The sequence below is a fragment of the Microtus ochrogaster genome, linkage group LG4, assembly GCF_000317375.1.
Source record: "Microtus ochrogaster isolate Prairie Vole_2 linkage group LG4, MicOch1.0, whole genome shotgun sequence".
In the NCBI taxonomy this organism is placed as follows: Eukaryota; Metazoa; Chordata; class Mammalia; order Rodentia; family Cricetidae; genus Microtus; species Microtus ochrogaster.
Genome location: NC_022030.1, coordinates 44,887,002 through 44,900,211, shown reverse-complemented (window position 1 = coordinate 44,900,211; position 13,210 = coordinate 44,887,002). Strand labels below are relative to the sequence as shown.

Below are 13,210 nucleotides of genomic sequence, written 5' to 3'. Positions count from 1 at the left end.
CACACACACACACACACACACACACACACACACACACACACACACGAAAAGGAAAAGGCCTGCAAAGGTTTATCTCACACATGCTACTGTTGGGGAACTAGGGACAGGCCACATCCTATGGCTGAAAAGGGTTACATTATAAGCACATTATTTTAACCTTCAGACTCATATCTTGGTTATACTACTAAAAACATTCTACTTGCATAAAATTGGATGGAGAAACTGCCAACAAGAAACAGGTGAGGAGAGAGGAGGAAGGCATGGCAGGTGTGATACTGCACAGTGGCGGGCACTTTCTCTTCTCACTGGGAGGGTCCCACAGAACACCTGGCGGGCACGGCACTCACTCTCTAGGGCTGGAGTCCAGGCTTAGCTCAGGTCAGCACAGCTGTCACATGGAAGCTAATTCTTTTCTTTGATTATTAAAAGCATTATAAATGATTACCCTTTGATGGCCTTCCTGAAGATCAGGCTGCATTAATTATGACTATTCTAATATTCTTCTAGAAGAATAATTATTTTATAACAACATAAAAAATATGAACAAAAATGGAAAAATGGGCAGGGGATAATATATGGGATAGAGTTGTATTTATGTAAAATGAATAAGTCTGAGACATCTAATATAATCATAGTGTAGCTTTAATGCTAAACAGTTTTACTTCCACACTAACGATAACAATAACTCTAAGGATCAGAGCAATAATAGAGGAGAGGAAACTTTCGGAACTGGGGGGCCTTTCATGGCCAGGATGCCGGTGATGATTGCATGGACGTATGCCCGTCCTCACACTCATTAGCTGTAAACATTAAATATGTACCACTCTTAATATGTCATCACACTTCAATAAAGTGGTTGAAAAATAAAAGAGGAATCTTGCTATATTATACAAATAACTATCATAAAGCTAGACTCTCAAATGATACTCTCATATAAAAACAAAATGGGAAGCAATGAGCTGAGTGGGAAACAATAAAACTCATCCTCAAATAGTGAGAATTCTAGTGTGTACAGAATCATAACATAAACATCAATAAGGACAGGGTTTATTTAAACAACAAAAAACAAGAGTAGGAAATTATTGTCACTTATCATGAATTTAAAAACTCAAGATAGATTTAAAATTGTAACGTCAAGAAAAAAACATTTTAAAATAAATACAGTTAAAGAATCATTTGATTTCTCACTGGAGAGCTTTCTATCTAAGCCTAAAACTGTAAGAAATTATAAAGAAAATATTGAGAGCATTTTTAAGAAAAATAGAAACATCCATAGACTAAAGGAAGCAGGGTTGGCTCTGACAAATGGAGAGATTCAAAGTTTAACTATATTGACATATCGAAGTGACATACCAGAGTGGGAGGGGCAGACGAGAAGGAAGGGACAAAATATAACTGCCTTCTACAGGATTTGGAGGAAAGTTTTGTCTCACTCAATTTGGGAAAAATAAAGACAAGTGAAATTATATTTTACTTTCTTGTAAAGTGGCAGAATTTAAAATGTGGTGAAAGTTAATCTTGGCTTTAACCAGGTTCATGGGCTGCATTTGCTGAGCATATAATCTAGTATCCCTTTCTGAAAAGCAATTTTGCAAGAAGCATGAAGAACCTTGAACGTATTTTCATGGACCTTTTTGGTGATTTTGCTTTAGAAATGTATTGTAGGGAAATAATGGGGTAACTGCACAAGGAATAATGAAAGGAAAATTTAATAGTAAATTTTTAATTACAGTAAAAATTGGAAACAACCTTAATGTCAAACAGCAGTTAAATGAATAGCATTCTGTCTATTTAAATAACTATGCAGATGTTTTTAAAGAATTCTGACAATGGAAAATGTTCACAATATAATTTACACTGACAACTTGACAGTATAATCAGTACATCTCAAAGTATGATCTAAACTAAACTATTCAAAAGGAGTGAAGCAGATTGAAGTGTTAATGATGCGTACACATATTATTTTCATTTTTTAATTTTTAACTTATTTTTCCAAATTTAATGCAGTAACTGTATATCCCTAGGTGTGCATGGTAGCTCACATCTGTAATCCCAGAACCCTGGAGGCAGACGCTATAAGACTTGACTAGAACTGACTTGAGTTCTAGTTCAGCTTGGGATGCAAACAGACAAACAAAAACATGTAATATTTTATGATTGAAAGTATGTCCCCCTATTTTTCATTGTTTACATTAACATGGTGGAAATACTTTCTGGTCTGGATAATGGTTTTCCAAGCCTTCGTACAGTCAGAATGCTGTGCTTACAGAATGGCCCGGATACTATACCAAGCCCTGGTGCATGCTTATGGAGTGCCCAGGATGCTGTACATGCTTACGGATTGCCCGGGATGCTGTGCCAAGCCTTGGTACATGCTTACAGAGTACCCGGGATGCTGTACATGTTTAAAGAGTGACCAGGATGCTGTGCTTCAGTGATGGTGTCTCTCCCATTTGGACTCACCTGATGATGTGGGTTGTCATTCGCTTGTGGAGCAGTTGGCAGTCTTTGACACAGGTATCGGGGGCGTTCTGTGGCTGTCGCTTTCACTGCTCCTGATGGCCTCACGGACGCTGGGGCTTTAGGGCTTTTATACTCAAGACAAAGCCTGTTAGAAAGTAGGGTTTTATAAGATATGGAGGCAAATTTAGTGATCAAGTATGATAATAAGGAAAACTTTTTTTGGAAAATGTATTTTTAAGATATTTACTTTTGTGTGTGTGTGTCACGCGCACGCATGCACGCACACGCACACACATGTATGCCATTTGTGTATGCCCATAGAGCCCAGAAGAGGGCATTATATGTCTTGAAGCTCAAGTTACAGGCATTTGTGAGCCATCCCACAAAGGTACTGGGAACCAAATTGGGGCTTTTTGTAAAAATAAAAAGTGCTCCTAACTACTGAGTCTCTCCAGCCGCATACCCCTTTTTTATTAAAATGTCAAATCAGATGTCAAGGTCAGTGTTTCCTCATCAAGTAGCAATAATGTTCCACTTCTCCCCTGTGTTCTTTTCCAGACAGACTGTACAGTTGGTAGAGAGAGAGCTAAAAACATAAATAGAAAGTTCATGCTTCCTTCTTCATACCAGTCTAGATACAAAAATACAAAGAAATTCAGTGATAATGGCTCCTGGGTCATCTTGCCCAGATCACAGAGCAGGAATTCTAAGCATTCTGTGTGTTTGTTATGCTGTATCGGGAGAGCACAGACGACTCTAAGGCCAGGCATTCTTGATTTTACAGAGTTCTATTAAGTGTTCTTCAAAAATTATTTTTGAAGTTGTTATATCTTGAGTTGTTATATCTGAGTAAATGAAGAAAACATCGAGAGGGTGGAGAACTGCTGCTCACAGAGAGCTCACATTTAACAAGCAGATCAGTTCCAGTGGCTTTTGCTAGATAGTGGGAGCGAGTCTAAGACGTGATGAGAAGATATGGACGAGTGACTGGGCTGTGCTTAGCCGATCTGTCAGAGGTGGGTATGCGGGGCAGAGAGAGCAGCATGTTTCCATCTGATATTATTTGAACACTTGCCTGCTCTAACAAAATATCATACACTATGTGTATTAAATAACAGATGTCCGTGCCACATGTTTCTTACATATCTAGAGGTTGGACATCTGAGATCAGATGCAGGGAGTAGTTACTTCCTCATCGCCTTGAAGTTTTTGTTCGTAAAGCTCGTCTCACACACAGTGTCTCATGAAGAGACAGCACAACTTTCCAGGAGCCCTGAAGTACTCCAACACGACACTAGAGGGCTTTTTGTAGCAGGGAAACCGCTTGGTGGGAAAACCCGATCCAGAAGAGGTGTGTGAAAGAGGTTTGTGTTCAGTGTGAAAGCTGAACTGAGGAGGCAAAACCCACCCTCTGTGGAAGCGCATCTTGGAATGCACGCGTGGGCACCTTTGTTTCTGCCGCTCTGTACGTATCTGTAAGTGCTGCAGCGGATCACGCGTAAGAATTTGCGGATCACGCGTAAGAATTTGCAAGCAGGTGAATGTGTGAGCAGCTAATCTGTGAATGATTAGCAATGGTGTATCAGCTTTGCTGCAAAGACACTCCTGTTGGAGTCATCCCGTTCAGCTCTCCTGCATGCTTCTCTTGTTCAAGTCTTGTTTTCTGTGCTTAATGCCATAGCATAATTTTTATTATGTGGGTCTCATACTTTGTTAAACTTGCTCATAGTTTCTTTGTAAAATAAACTGCACTATAAATGAGAGTTTTATAAAATTTCTAGTTGGTTATTGCTAATAGAGTGAAGAGCTACCAATTTTCTACAACTATGTTTTATGTTCCACCATTATTCAAAGCCTTAATTATAGTGTTTTCTGCTAAGTTCCTCAGGGTTTCTTTGGAGAGCATATCAGCTGTAGATGCAACTGATTTCATCTTCTCTTTTTCAGCATTTTAATTTTCTTTCTATTACTTACAAGAACTTCCCAAAATTTTTGATAATGGTGGTGATGTCTGACACCTCACTTCCAATTATGTTCTCAGAACTAAACGTGTTATCCTTGCTGATCTGAATAGTCTGTGTAAAGTAAATCTATAGCAAAAGGAAGGGGCTCTTTACCATGCAGATTGCTTGCTGAATTATTAAATAAATCCAGTATTGCCACTTAGCAATAACCATTACCTTAGAAGACAGGCATTCCTAATTTGCCAGCTTCATAGATAGCAAGGATAACTCTTTGCCTATGATCACATTTGTAAAATTACAATGCTCACATTCATTCTTTTCAGGCTGGTCATCAGTCAGAGCTTCGGAACTCATCGAGACCCAGGCCAAGTCGAAAATTACATAATGCTATCTTGAGGATTAACCATGTTTATTATATCCAGAGTAGATTGGATATAATACAATAAATTTAAATAAACCCTAGTGTTGTATAGCCCTTGCAATTCTCTTTCTTTATCTCATCCCACAAATACTGTGCCGAGCGTCTGAAGGACGGGGCTGAAGGAAAGAAAGTCCCGAGGACAGGCTTCATGGCCTCCGAACTGCGTCACCTAGTTTTTCTTACACCTCCATTCCTAACATGCTCACGATTGCGTATGAATTCTGATGCTCCTGAGAAGGATGAGCGCAGACTATTAAAAATGCTGCCTTGTGGGGTGGGGCTGGAGAAAAGTTCAGGGGGCCAAGTGCTTTCCTTGCGAACATGAGGCTCTTTGTCTGGATTACAGAACCTCTTTTAAATAGCCTGGCATGGTGGCATGCCCTTGTAATCCAAGCATGAGAAAGAGACTGATCCAGAGCTCCCTGGGCCAGCCAGCACTTTACTTGGCAAGTTTCAGGCCAGCGAGAGATGCTGTTTCAAAAGGGGGGGGGCATGGGTCAATGGTTAAGACCAGGGTTCCTTAACCAACGAGAGCAGAGGCCCAGGGTCAAGCCTCAGCACCCATCTGGCAGCTCACAAACATCTAACTCTCGTTCCAGGGCTCCAATATCTTCTAGGCTGCATGGGCATCAGGCATGAACTTCGTGCACAGACGTAGACAAAACACCCATACACATACAAATAAATAAATGTAGTTTTTTTAGAAAGGAAAAGGGGGATTTTGCCTAGAGAATAACACTTTGTGATTTTTTTCCTCTGCCCTTGACACTGACATGTGTGCATGAGCCTCAAAACACATGAACACACACATGAACACACATGAGCATCTGCACACACATGAACACACACATATGAATTTTTATGTATATACACAAAATCGTAGCTTACATCAAGAATGGTGGTACACACCTATAATTTCAGCACTCAATAGGCAAAATAAAGTGGGTGATTAGTTAAGAGGCTAGCCTGGGCTACACAGTGAGGTCAAGGCTGGCCTAGGGTACCTATCAAGACAGGGTCTCAAAAAAACAAAACAAGACAATAAAAGAAATAAAAATGTAACAATTATTTGGGGGATAATGACAGGGACACCTTTCCTATTTGGTACAGGTGCGTAAAAGAAAGAGGAATTTCATCTACAGCCCAAGTCTGGGTTCCCTCACAGCGAAGTGTGAATGGTGTTCACAGGACAGTTCTAACAGAACCCTCCACGCTTTAGTCTCAGGAGCAATTATCTCGACGGCCACTACGTGGCACTGTTGCCTCCCAGTTCCCCATAAACCTAACCGCTGTTTACAGAGGGGGAATGTACTTGAATCTCTATCCTCTTCCCACCCCTTTCCCTCTGTAGAAACTTTTAACATTAAATCTGCTGCAGGGCCTTATGGACGATCCGAGCGCCCAGAATAAGCAGCTGTTGAGTGCTCAGCCCTAAATGGGTCCTCTGTATCTCCTCCTCCGAGGTCCAGGGAATATCACAAAAGAGGAAGCAGAACGGAAAAGCAAGAGAACGGGATGGAGCGGGTAGAGCCCGGTCTTCCAGACTCGACAGCCTGCCCCTTTGCACTCTTGTCCTCCAGGAGCCTGCTGAGACAGGACCTGCCCAAGACTGGCCTCACTAGCATTTCTTCACAGGGGAAGAGGGGCTCGAGGCCCCAGGCCTCCCTGAAGGTTCAGTTGAAAGTTGCTGGGGCAGGGCGGTGGAGAGAAAGAAAGAAAAGGAAAGAAAGGCATACACGAAAGGAAGAAGACAGAAGGTAGAAGGTGGGCTCTGGAAGAGGAAGGGGTTCGCAGGAGTGGAGGGGACATGGGAAGGTGAGGTGCTGAATAGGAATGTATGAAGACGCTATTATAAGCCCATCATTCTGTGTGATTAATATATGCTAATCAAACTAAACTTGAGAGCGAGAAAACCTGTGGATATCTTATGTGTTGACTGTGGACCCAGGCCACACACCTAGCCGCATCCCGTGGAGACAGCTGGTTCAGCAGCCACTGTCTTCCCAAGGCTCTTGTCCTGTCGGGTCTCTGGGGCAGGCTGTTTCTGAGGCTCTTAAGGAGGAGCTTTGTGCTCTCCTTTGCTGACATCTGTGGAAGTGAAAACCATTAAAAGAGGCAGGACTCAGTGGGGACAGGCACCTGCTTCCAAGCCTGACCACCCAAGGTTGATGCTCAGGACCCATGGTGGAAAGGGAGAACTTGTCCTCCGCCTTCCGTACGTTGGCTGTTTGCACACATGAGTGCCCACACACAAATGTCATAAAATCAAGTCCATAAAAAATTCAAAGGGTGTCAGATCAATTTAAACATGGCCTTCATTCCTTAGTGTTAGTTAGCCCATGATGAAAGTGTTGGTAATCAATTCTTCTGTTTTTGATGCTTTGGAAGATAATATCCCTTGCTCCTAGAGTTTTTTCATATCGTTTAAGCATAAACCCACTAGTAGCATAAGCCTCGGTGATGAATGCCCCTAACTGCTTCAGTAAATAACTGCTTCTTAAAGAAACAGGACTCTAAAGTTGTGAGAAGGAGCAATACCGCACTGGGTTTATGGTCGTTCACATTTGTGATGTGGATTCCTTTATGAACAAGGTGTGTTTTTATCTCTAGAAACATCCCTCCCAGGTTTACTGCTGTAGGCAATTTCAGTAGATAGTGGATCACTGGAAACCCATCCATCCAGCCCACCAGAGGAACTTCAGGATAAAGAAACAAAGATGTGGGGGCTGGAGAGATGGCTCAGTGGTTAAGAGCATTGCCTGCTCTTCCAAAGGTCCTGAGTTCAATTCCCGGCAAACACATGGTGGCTCACAACCATCTGGAATGAGGTCTGGTGCCCTCTTCTGGCCTGAAGACATACACACAGACAGAAAATTGTATACATAATAAATAAATAAATATTAAAAAAAAAAGAAACAAAGATGTTCAATTTGAAGGTGTCCAGCTTTTAAAAACTAAAGTGTGTTAACGAGATGACCACACGGTGTCACTGTAACACCATTAAGTTGCAGGCTTCCGGGGCCGAAGTGGAAGACTAGAGGGAATGAACCGGTGCTGGTATTTAGTAAAGTTCAGGAGTCTGCTTTTCCTGGAGAGAGGACCGGAAGCAATCACCTGCAGCTTCACTGCAGTGGTGTTTGAGGCACTCCGTTGAGCAGATTCACCCGAAATGGGTAGTTAAAGAGACAACGATTTCCCACTCCCGTCACCCTAACTCCCAGCCACCCCTAGGAACAGCACAATGCTTTTGCAGTTTATTTTTCTTTCATCTTAGAACTAAATGAACTAAATCATTGTTGGTTACTAACGATTTTCTTTAAAAGAGTCACAAGTCAAAAAGCTTTACTTTTTCAGTGAAAACCTAGACAACATTTTTTTTTTCTTTTTATCCTGAAAGTTGGAGGGGGGGGATACTTAGTGCTCAGGGAAAGTCATATCAAAATCTTTCTAAAAGTATACTACAACTGGAAGCTTTGTCATATTGTTCTCACCAAATCAGCACCCTTTTCTTTCACTGCAGTTTTCAATGCTTGTCCCTCGAGCTTTGACAGATGTTTCCTAATGCACAGCTTGAGATCAGTGATCACACTCTAGCCTGGAAAGCCTGTTCTTGTCTCCAAAAATACCTATAAAAGCTTGCAATGTAAATAAGGCACATTTGTTTTTAAACTCTTGGCAGGTGTCAATCATAAAACACAATGAAAGGCATTACGACATCTTGGAACAGCATGTGCTACTATTCCATCATACGGGCTCAGGCATACTGAGAAATGTTAAAGGCGGAGCTTGCCTTTGTCCAGCTTCTTAACTGTTAATTGATGGAAGGAAAGCGTTTTTAATGGAATATCTTGTAAGACTGGGGTAGTGAAAGTTTTACCACGCTGCCTTAGATGTTACCTGGACACACTGCTCTACCACAGTGTGGGGCTTCTGGTGGGGTTTGTTGTGGAGACCAGATAAGAAACACGGCTGGCAGATGTCAAAGTTGAGACACTTCAGACAGCGGTATCTGCCAAACGAAATGCGGCTTATGTCACTATTGGCAGGAGAGCAAACGGATGGAATTCAGGCAGAGAATGAACATCCCAACCACGCAGGAGGTGTCGGATCGTCCAGTGGTTACAGTTTGTCTCTCGAAGCTGACAGTTATTAATTAACCCATGTGCTTACTTGTTCAAAGAAACGTGAACCTTATCTTAATAGTACTCCGTGTGTGTGTGCATGTATTCATGGGCCATGGCAAATGTGTGGGGTCAGAGGACAACTTTAGGAATTGATTCTTTTCCTCCACACCAGTTCTGGAGAATGAGCTCAAGTGGTGGGGCTTAGAGGCCAACACCTTAAGCCAACTCACCAGCCTTGATGGAGTTTTTTATAAGACATTTTATTAATGTGTCTTTACCCAGTAAACTACAGTCTAAAGGTCTGAATTATGTTCCTTCCCCACACTACCCAAATACCAAGTGCTTTGCATAGGCAGCGTCTTAGGGGCTGCAACCTCAAGAGAAACCCTCAAGGCTCTGGCCATATTTTGCAAAGCTACATGAGCACTCAAATATTTTGAGTGTAGTTTCCAATTTTAAAAAAGAAGTTTGGCATTTTTGATAAAGTTGAATAAAGAATTCTCTTGGAAATTACAAGGTATGATAATCTTGAACCTGAGTTCCTGATGCTAGGGTAAAAAGCTAAATCTTAGATAAAAGACTTCAAAACAAGCCCATGCTTTTCCTTAAAAGTCTGTGCATAGGGAAGAAAAGATGGAGGGAGGGGGTTCTTCAGTGGCCAGGAGATGTGTGAGCAGCTCACCTGTTTCCTGACACGTTAACATGGCAGAATTTTGTTCTTAATTTCTGAATCTTAAATCTCCTTGTGTTCAGAAGAAGAGAAAGCACTGAGGTATGCTATTAGTGAGACCTCTCCTAGTGCTCAGAGAGAGATCTCTCCTATCCCTCAGATAGTATGGTAATACTGAAGGGCTAGGAAGATGGGGCGGCCTCTGGTTAATATAACACCACCATTCCTAGCTGTAGCAGAGACAGCTGCTGCATTGGACAGTCAAGCTCAGGGTTTGGGAGGATCCTTGGCACATGGTAGGTCACCAGTGAATGTGAACTAAATGAAGCTAAGTTAACAGTCTCCTTTCTGCAGCAGGACAAGGGCCCTAGTAAATACCACTTACTTGGCCTTGCAAAAGTTTTGCATAGCTTTGAAAATTAATCAACTCATCTAAGTGTACAAGATGGGAAAGCCTTCTCTTTAAGGCGGATTATTGGATGAGCTACCTATCTGAGCTGGCAGCTTTGTCCAGCCTTTAGACAGCTACAGTTAACTTGTCTGAATAATACGCTAATTTCCCTTAAGTTCTGAGACCACCTTTAGACTCACAAGAAAGGCTGCTGAGTGGATAAGACAGCTGGTTTCCTGATCATTTTACCAAATAGAGAACCCAAGGTTTTTTTTTTCCAATCTTATCTCAGTCTTGTATAATTTACTTTTTTATAGACCATAATTGATAGCCCATCTGGGACTCAGTTCTTGGAGGAGGGGTAATTTCTGCTCTATATATCTCGTGTGCACTTCTGTGCATGGACACTAGGGGTTGATGTTAGATGTTTATTTGAGATCAGGTTTCTCTCTGAGTCTGGAGCTGACTGGTTCCTTTAGACTGGCTGGCCACCAGGCTCCAGGAACCCCCCTGTCTCTGTTTCCAATCTTGTTTCTTCCATTGATTCTGAGAAACACATTGTACATAGTAGGAAATTTTAGATTTTACTCTAATATAAACCTTTCCTTGGTCCTGCCTGTTGACATGGTTTATTGTTTTAAGTTGATAATTGCAAGGAGGTTTATATGAGTCAGATTTTGTTGCACCTTCCAAATCCATTGCAAACTCAATCTTTAATACACTTCCTCATGCTGTGGTGACCCCCAATTATAAAATTATTTTGTTGCTACTACATAACTGAAATTTTGCTACTTTTATGAATTGCAAGTAAATATCTGATATACAGGATATCTGATATGCAGGATATCTGATTAGTGATCCCTGTGAAAGGGTTATTTGAGCCCCCCAAAAGGGGTCACAATCTATAGGTTGAAAGCCTCTGCCTCAGAGGAAGAAAACTTGGCTACTTAAGAGCATCAACTCAGTGGAAGAACTTAATATTTCATTGTTTAGAGGAAATAAGTTTATTTTCAACCAGGATGCCTCAGATAGGGAATTAATTATTGAACTAAAGGCAAGTGAATTCCAGATATATAGGAAGGATCCCAGAGGTTATCTATGTGGCACCGTTGAACCTGTCTGCCACATGACCATTTAGGAAATACGATGCTGACTGTACCTCAGTCCTACGATTGGGAAGGTTCTGCATGTGCTGCACCGCACCGGGTGAGTGAGCATTTCTGAGGCTGACAGTCGGTAGCAGGTTGGGAGCCACAGAAGAATAAGAGGCTCTGACTGTAGCCAAGACAAGAATTTCTCCTCCTTGATTCCAGAGCTCAACACCTGGGAAAGAAGAGCAGGCTGAGATGCACTTCCAGGCGGGATGTGCCCCCTTTCTTTCCCCCCTGGTTCCATATCTGTTCTGCTATGGAAATCAGTCATGTGAGAGCCGGAGGAAGGATACCTCCAAGCTCAGGCTGTCCTGGAGCATGCCTGAAGTCTAATTTAAGCAAACTCTTCAGACACCTGCACCGGTTCCCAGGGATATTTTACGTTACTCACCCCTCGGAAGCAGCTGTGGACAGCACGCTCCACAGGGCACAAAGCACAGCTCTCTCCCACAACAGCAGGAATCTGAAAAGGCAAACTCATGTTAGCTACTGAGTGGACTTAGTGTGCCTGAGTAATGGAGGTCACGCAAGCAGCAAATACCAGACATCTGGGAACAGAGGCGTCATCTCAATCAAATCAGTAAGCTTTAGGTTTTGTGCAATGCTTGAGTTGGAACAATGAATGAAAAAAGACGGGAGGAAGACCACAGAAGGAAGGCATTGAGGCAGCGAGGGAAGATGTCTGCTGTCTGATGCCTTAGAATCCCAGGCAGATTATTTTAATCTTTCTTTTCCTTTTCCCCTGATGGAGGTCACAGTGACACTGCTTTCAGAATTGTCAAGAATTTTCACATTGTCTCGTTTGAATACATGTCAATTCCACTACTTCTTTTGACCCTATGTCAAAATATCTGACACAAAGAACTTCAATTGAGGTTGGCTTGTGCTTCGGTCCATGGCTTCTGGGCTGTGGTGAGGTAGAGCATCAAGACAGAAGGCTGTGTCTGGGCAGACCTCACGGTGACCGGGGAGCATAGGGATGAGAGGCCCATAGGAATAGATCTCTTTTTACATGGTTTCTTTAGCTAGGCCCTAAGTAAGAAAGTTTCTACCAAATAATACATTCAAAACATATCTAAGCCATCAGTTAGATCAGAGTCCTCAGGATCTAGTCATTTCTCAGTGATTGGATCTACCAGTTGGGTACCAAGCTTTCAATTCAAGAGTCTTTTGGAGGATACTTCATATGCAAACCATAACTCCAGTCTTTGAAATGGGCTGGTAGTCATCATTATTGAAAGGAAGAACTGACAAGAAATGACATCACTATGTCAAGAAGAGATATCTACACATTCACTGCAGCCTTATTTAAGACAGCCAAGATAGAAGAATGATTGAGGTGTTTGTTGACATTAATGGATGTTATCTGGCACTTAAAAATAGCTATAGCATGGATGAACCTGGGAAATATATGCTAAAAATGAAATCAGCTGTACACAGAAATGCTGTATAATCTCTCTTACATGGAGACTCTAAAGAGATAAGTATAAAGAAACAGAGAGTAGAATGTGGCTTCTTGGAGTTGAGGGTGGAGTAGGAAAACCAGAGGATATGGCTCAAAGAGTATAAACTTACAATTTATGATGATTAGGTTCTGGGGATCTAACACACAACACAGTGACTTGTTAATGATGTTTCTTGCTCTCTTGACTTTGATTTGAGGGATCTTTAGCTGTGCTCACACATAAATAGTGACTGTGGGAATGATGAGTGTCTAAGCTACTTGACTGTGGTAATCCTTAAACACGTACAGCCGTGTTACCTGTGATACACATGATGTAACATCTCTCCCCTTTCCTCGCCCTCCCTTCTCTCTCTCCATCACTCCCTCCTCTTGTTTCCTTTCTTCTCTTCTTTCATTCCTTTCTTATTTTTTCTTTTGAAATAGGGTCTTGCAAGGGTGGTCTCAAATTCCTGAGTTCATATAATCCTATCACCTCATCTCCATAGCCGGAGCTATAGGCGTGTGTACACCACACCACACTTAACATCTTTTTTTTTTTTTTTTTTTTTTTTTTTTTTTTTT

General features: G+C 41.8%; 1 protein-coding gene across 1 annotated transcript in view; it reads right to left on the bottom strand.

Moving 5' to 3' along the window:
• Window positions 1–13,210, bottom strand: part of Dytn (dystrotelin) — a 52,107-nt gene that overhangs the window by 17,760 nt on the left and 21,137 nt on the right. The window contains exons 6-10 of the mRNA XM_005361528.1: window positions 11,576–11,647; window positions 11,193–11,356; window positions 8,746–8,857; window positions 6,806–6,936; window positions 2,464–2,608 (exon numbers count right to left, since the gene is read on the bottom strand). Coding sequence (XP_005361585.1) covers window positions 2,464–2,608; window positions 6,806–6,936; window positions 8,746–8,857; window positions 11,193–11,356; window positions 11,576–11,647 — 624 coding nt within the window. The remainder of the gene's footprint in view (window positions 1–2,463; window positions 2,609–6,805; window positions 6,937–8,745; window positions 8,858–11,192; window positions 11,357–11,575; window positions 11,648–13,210) is intronic.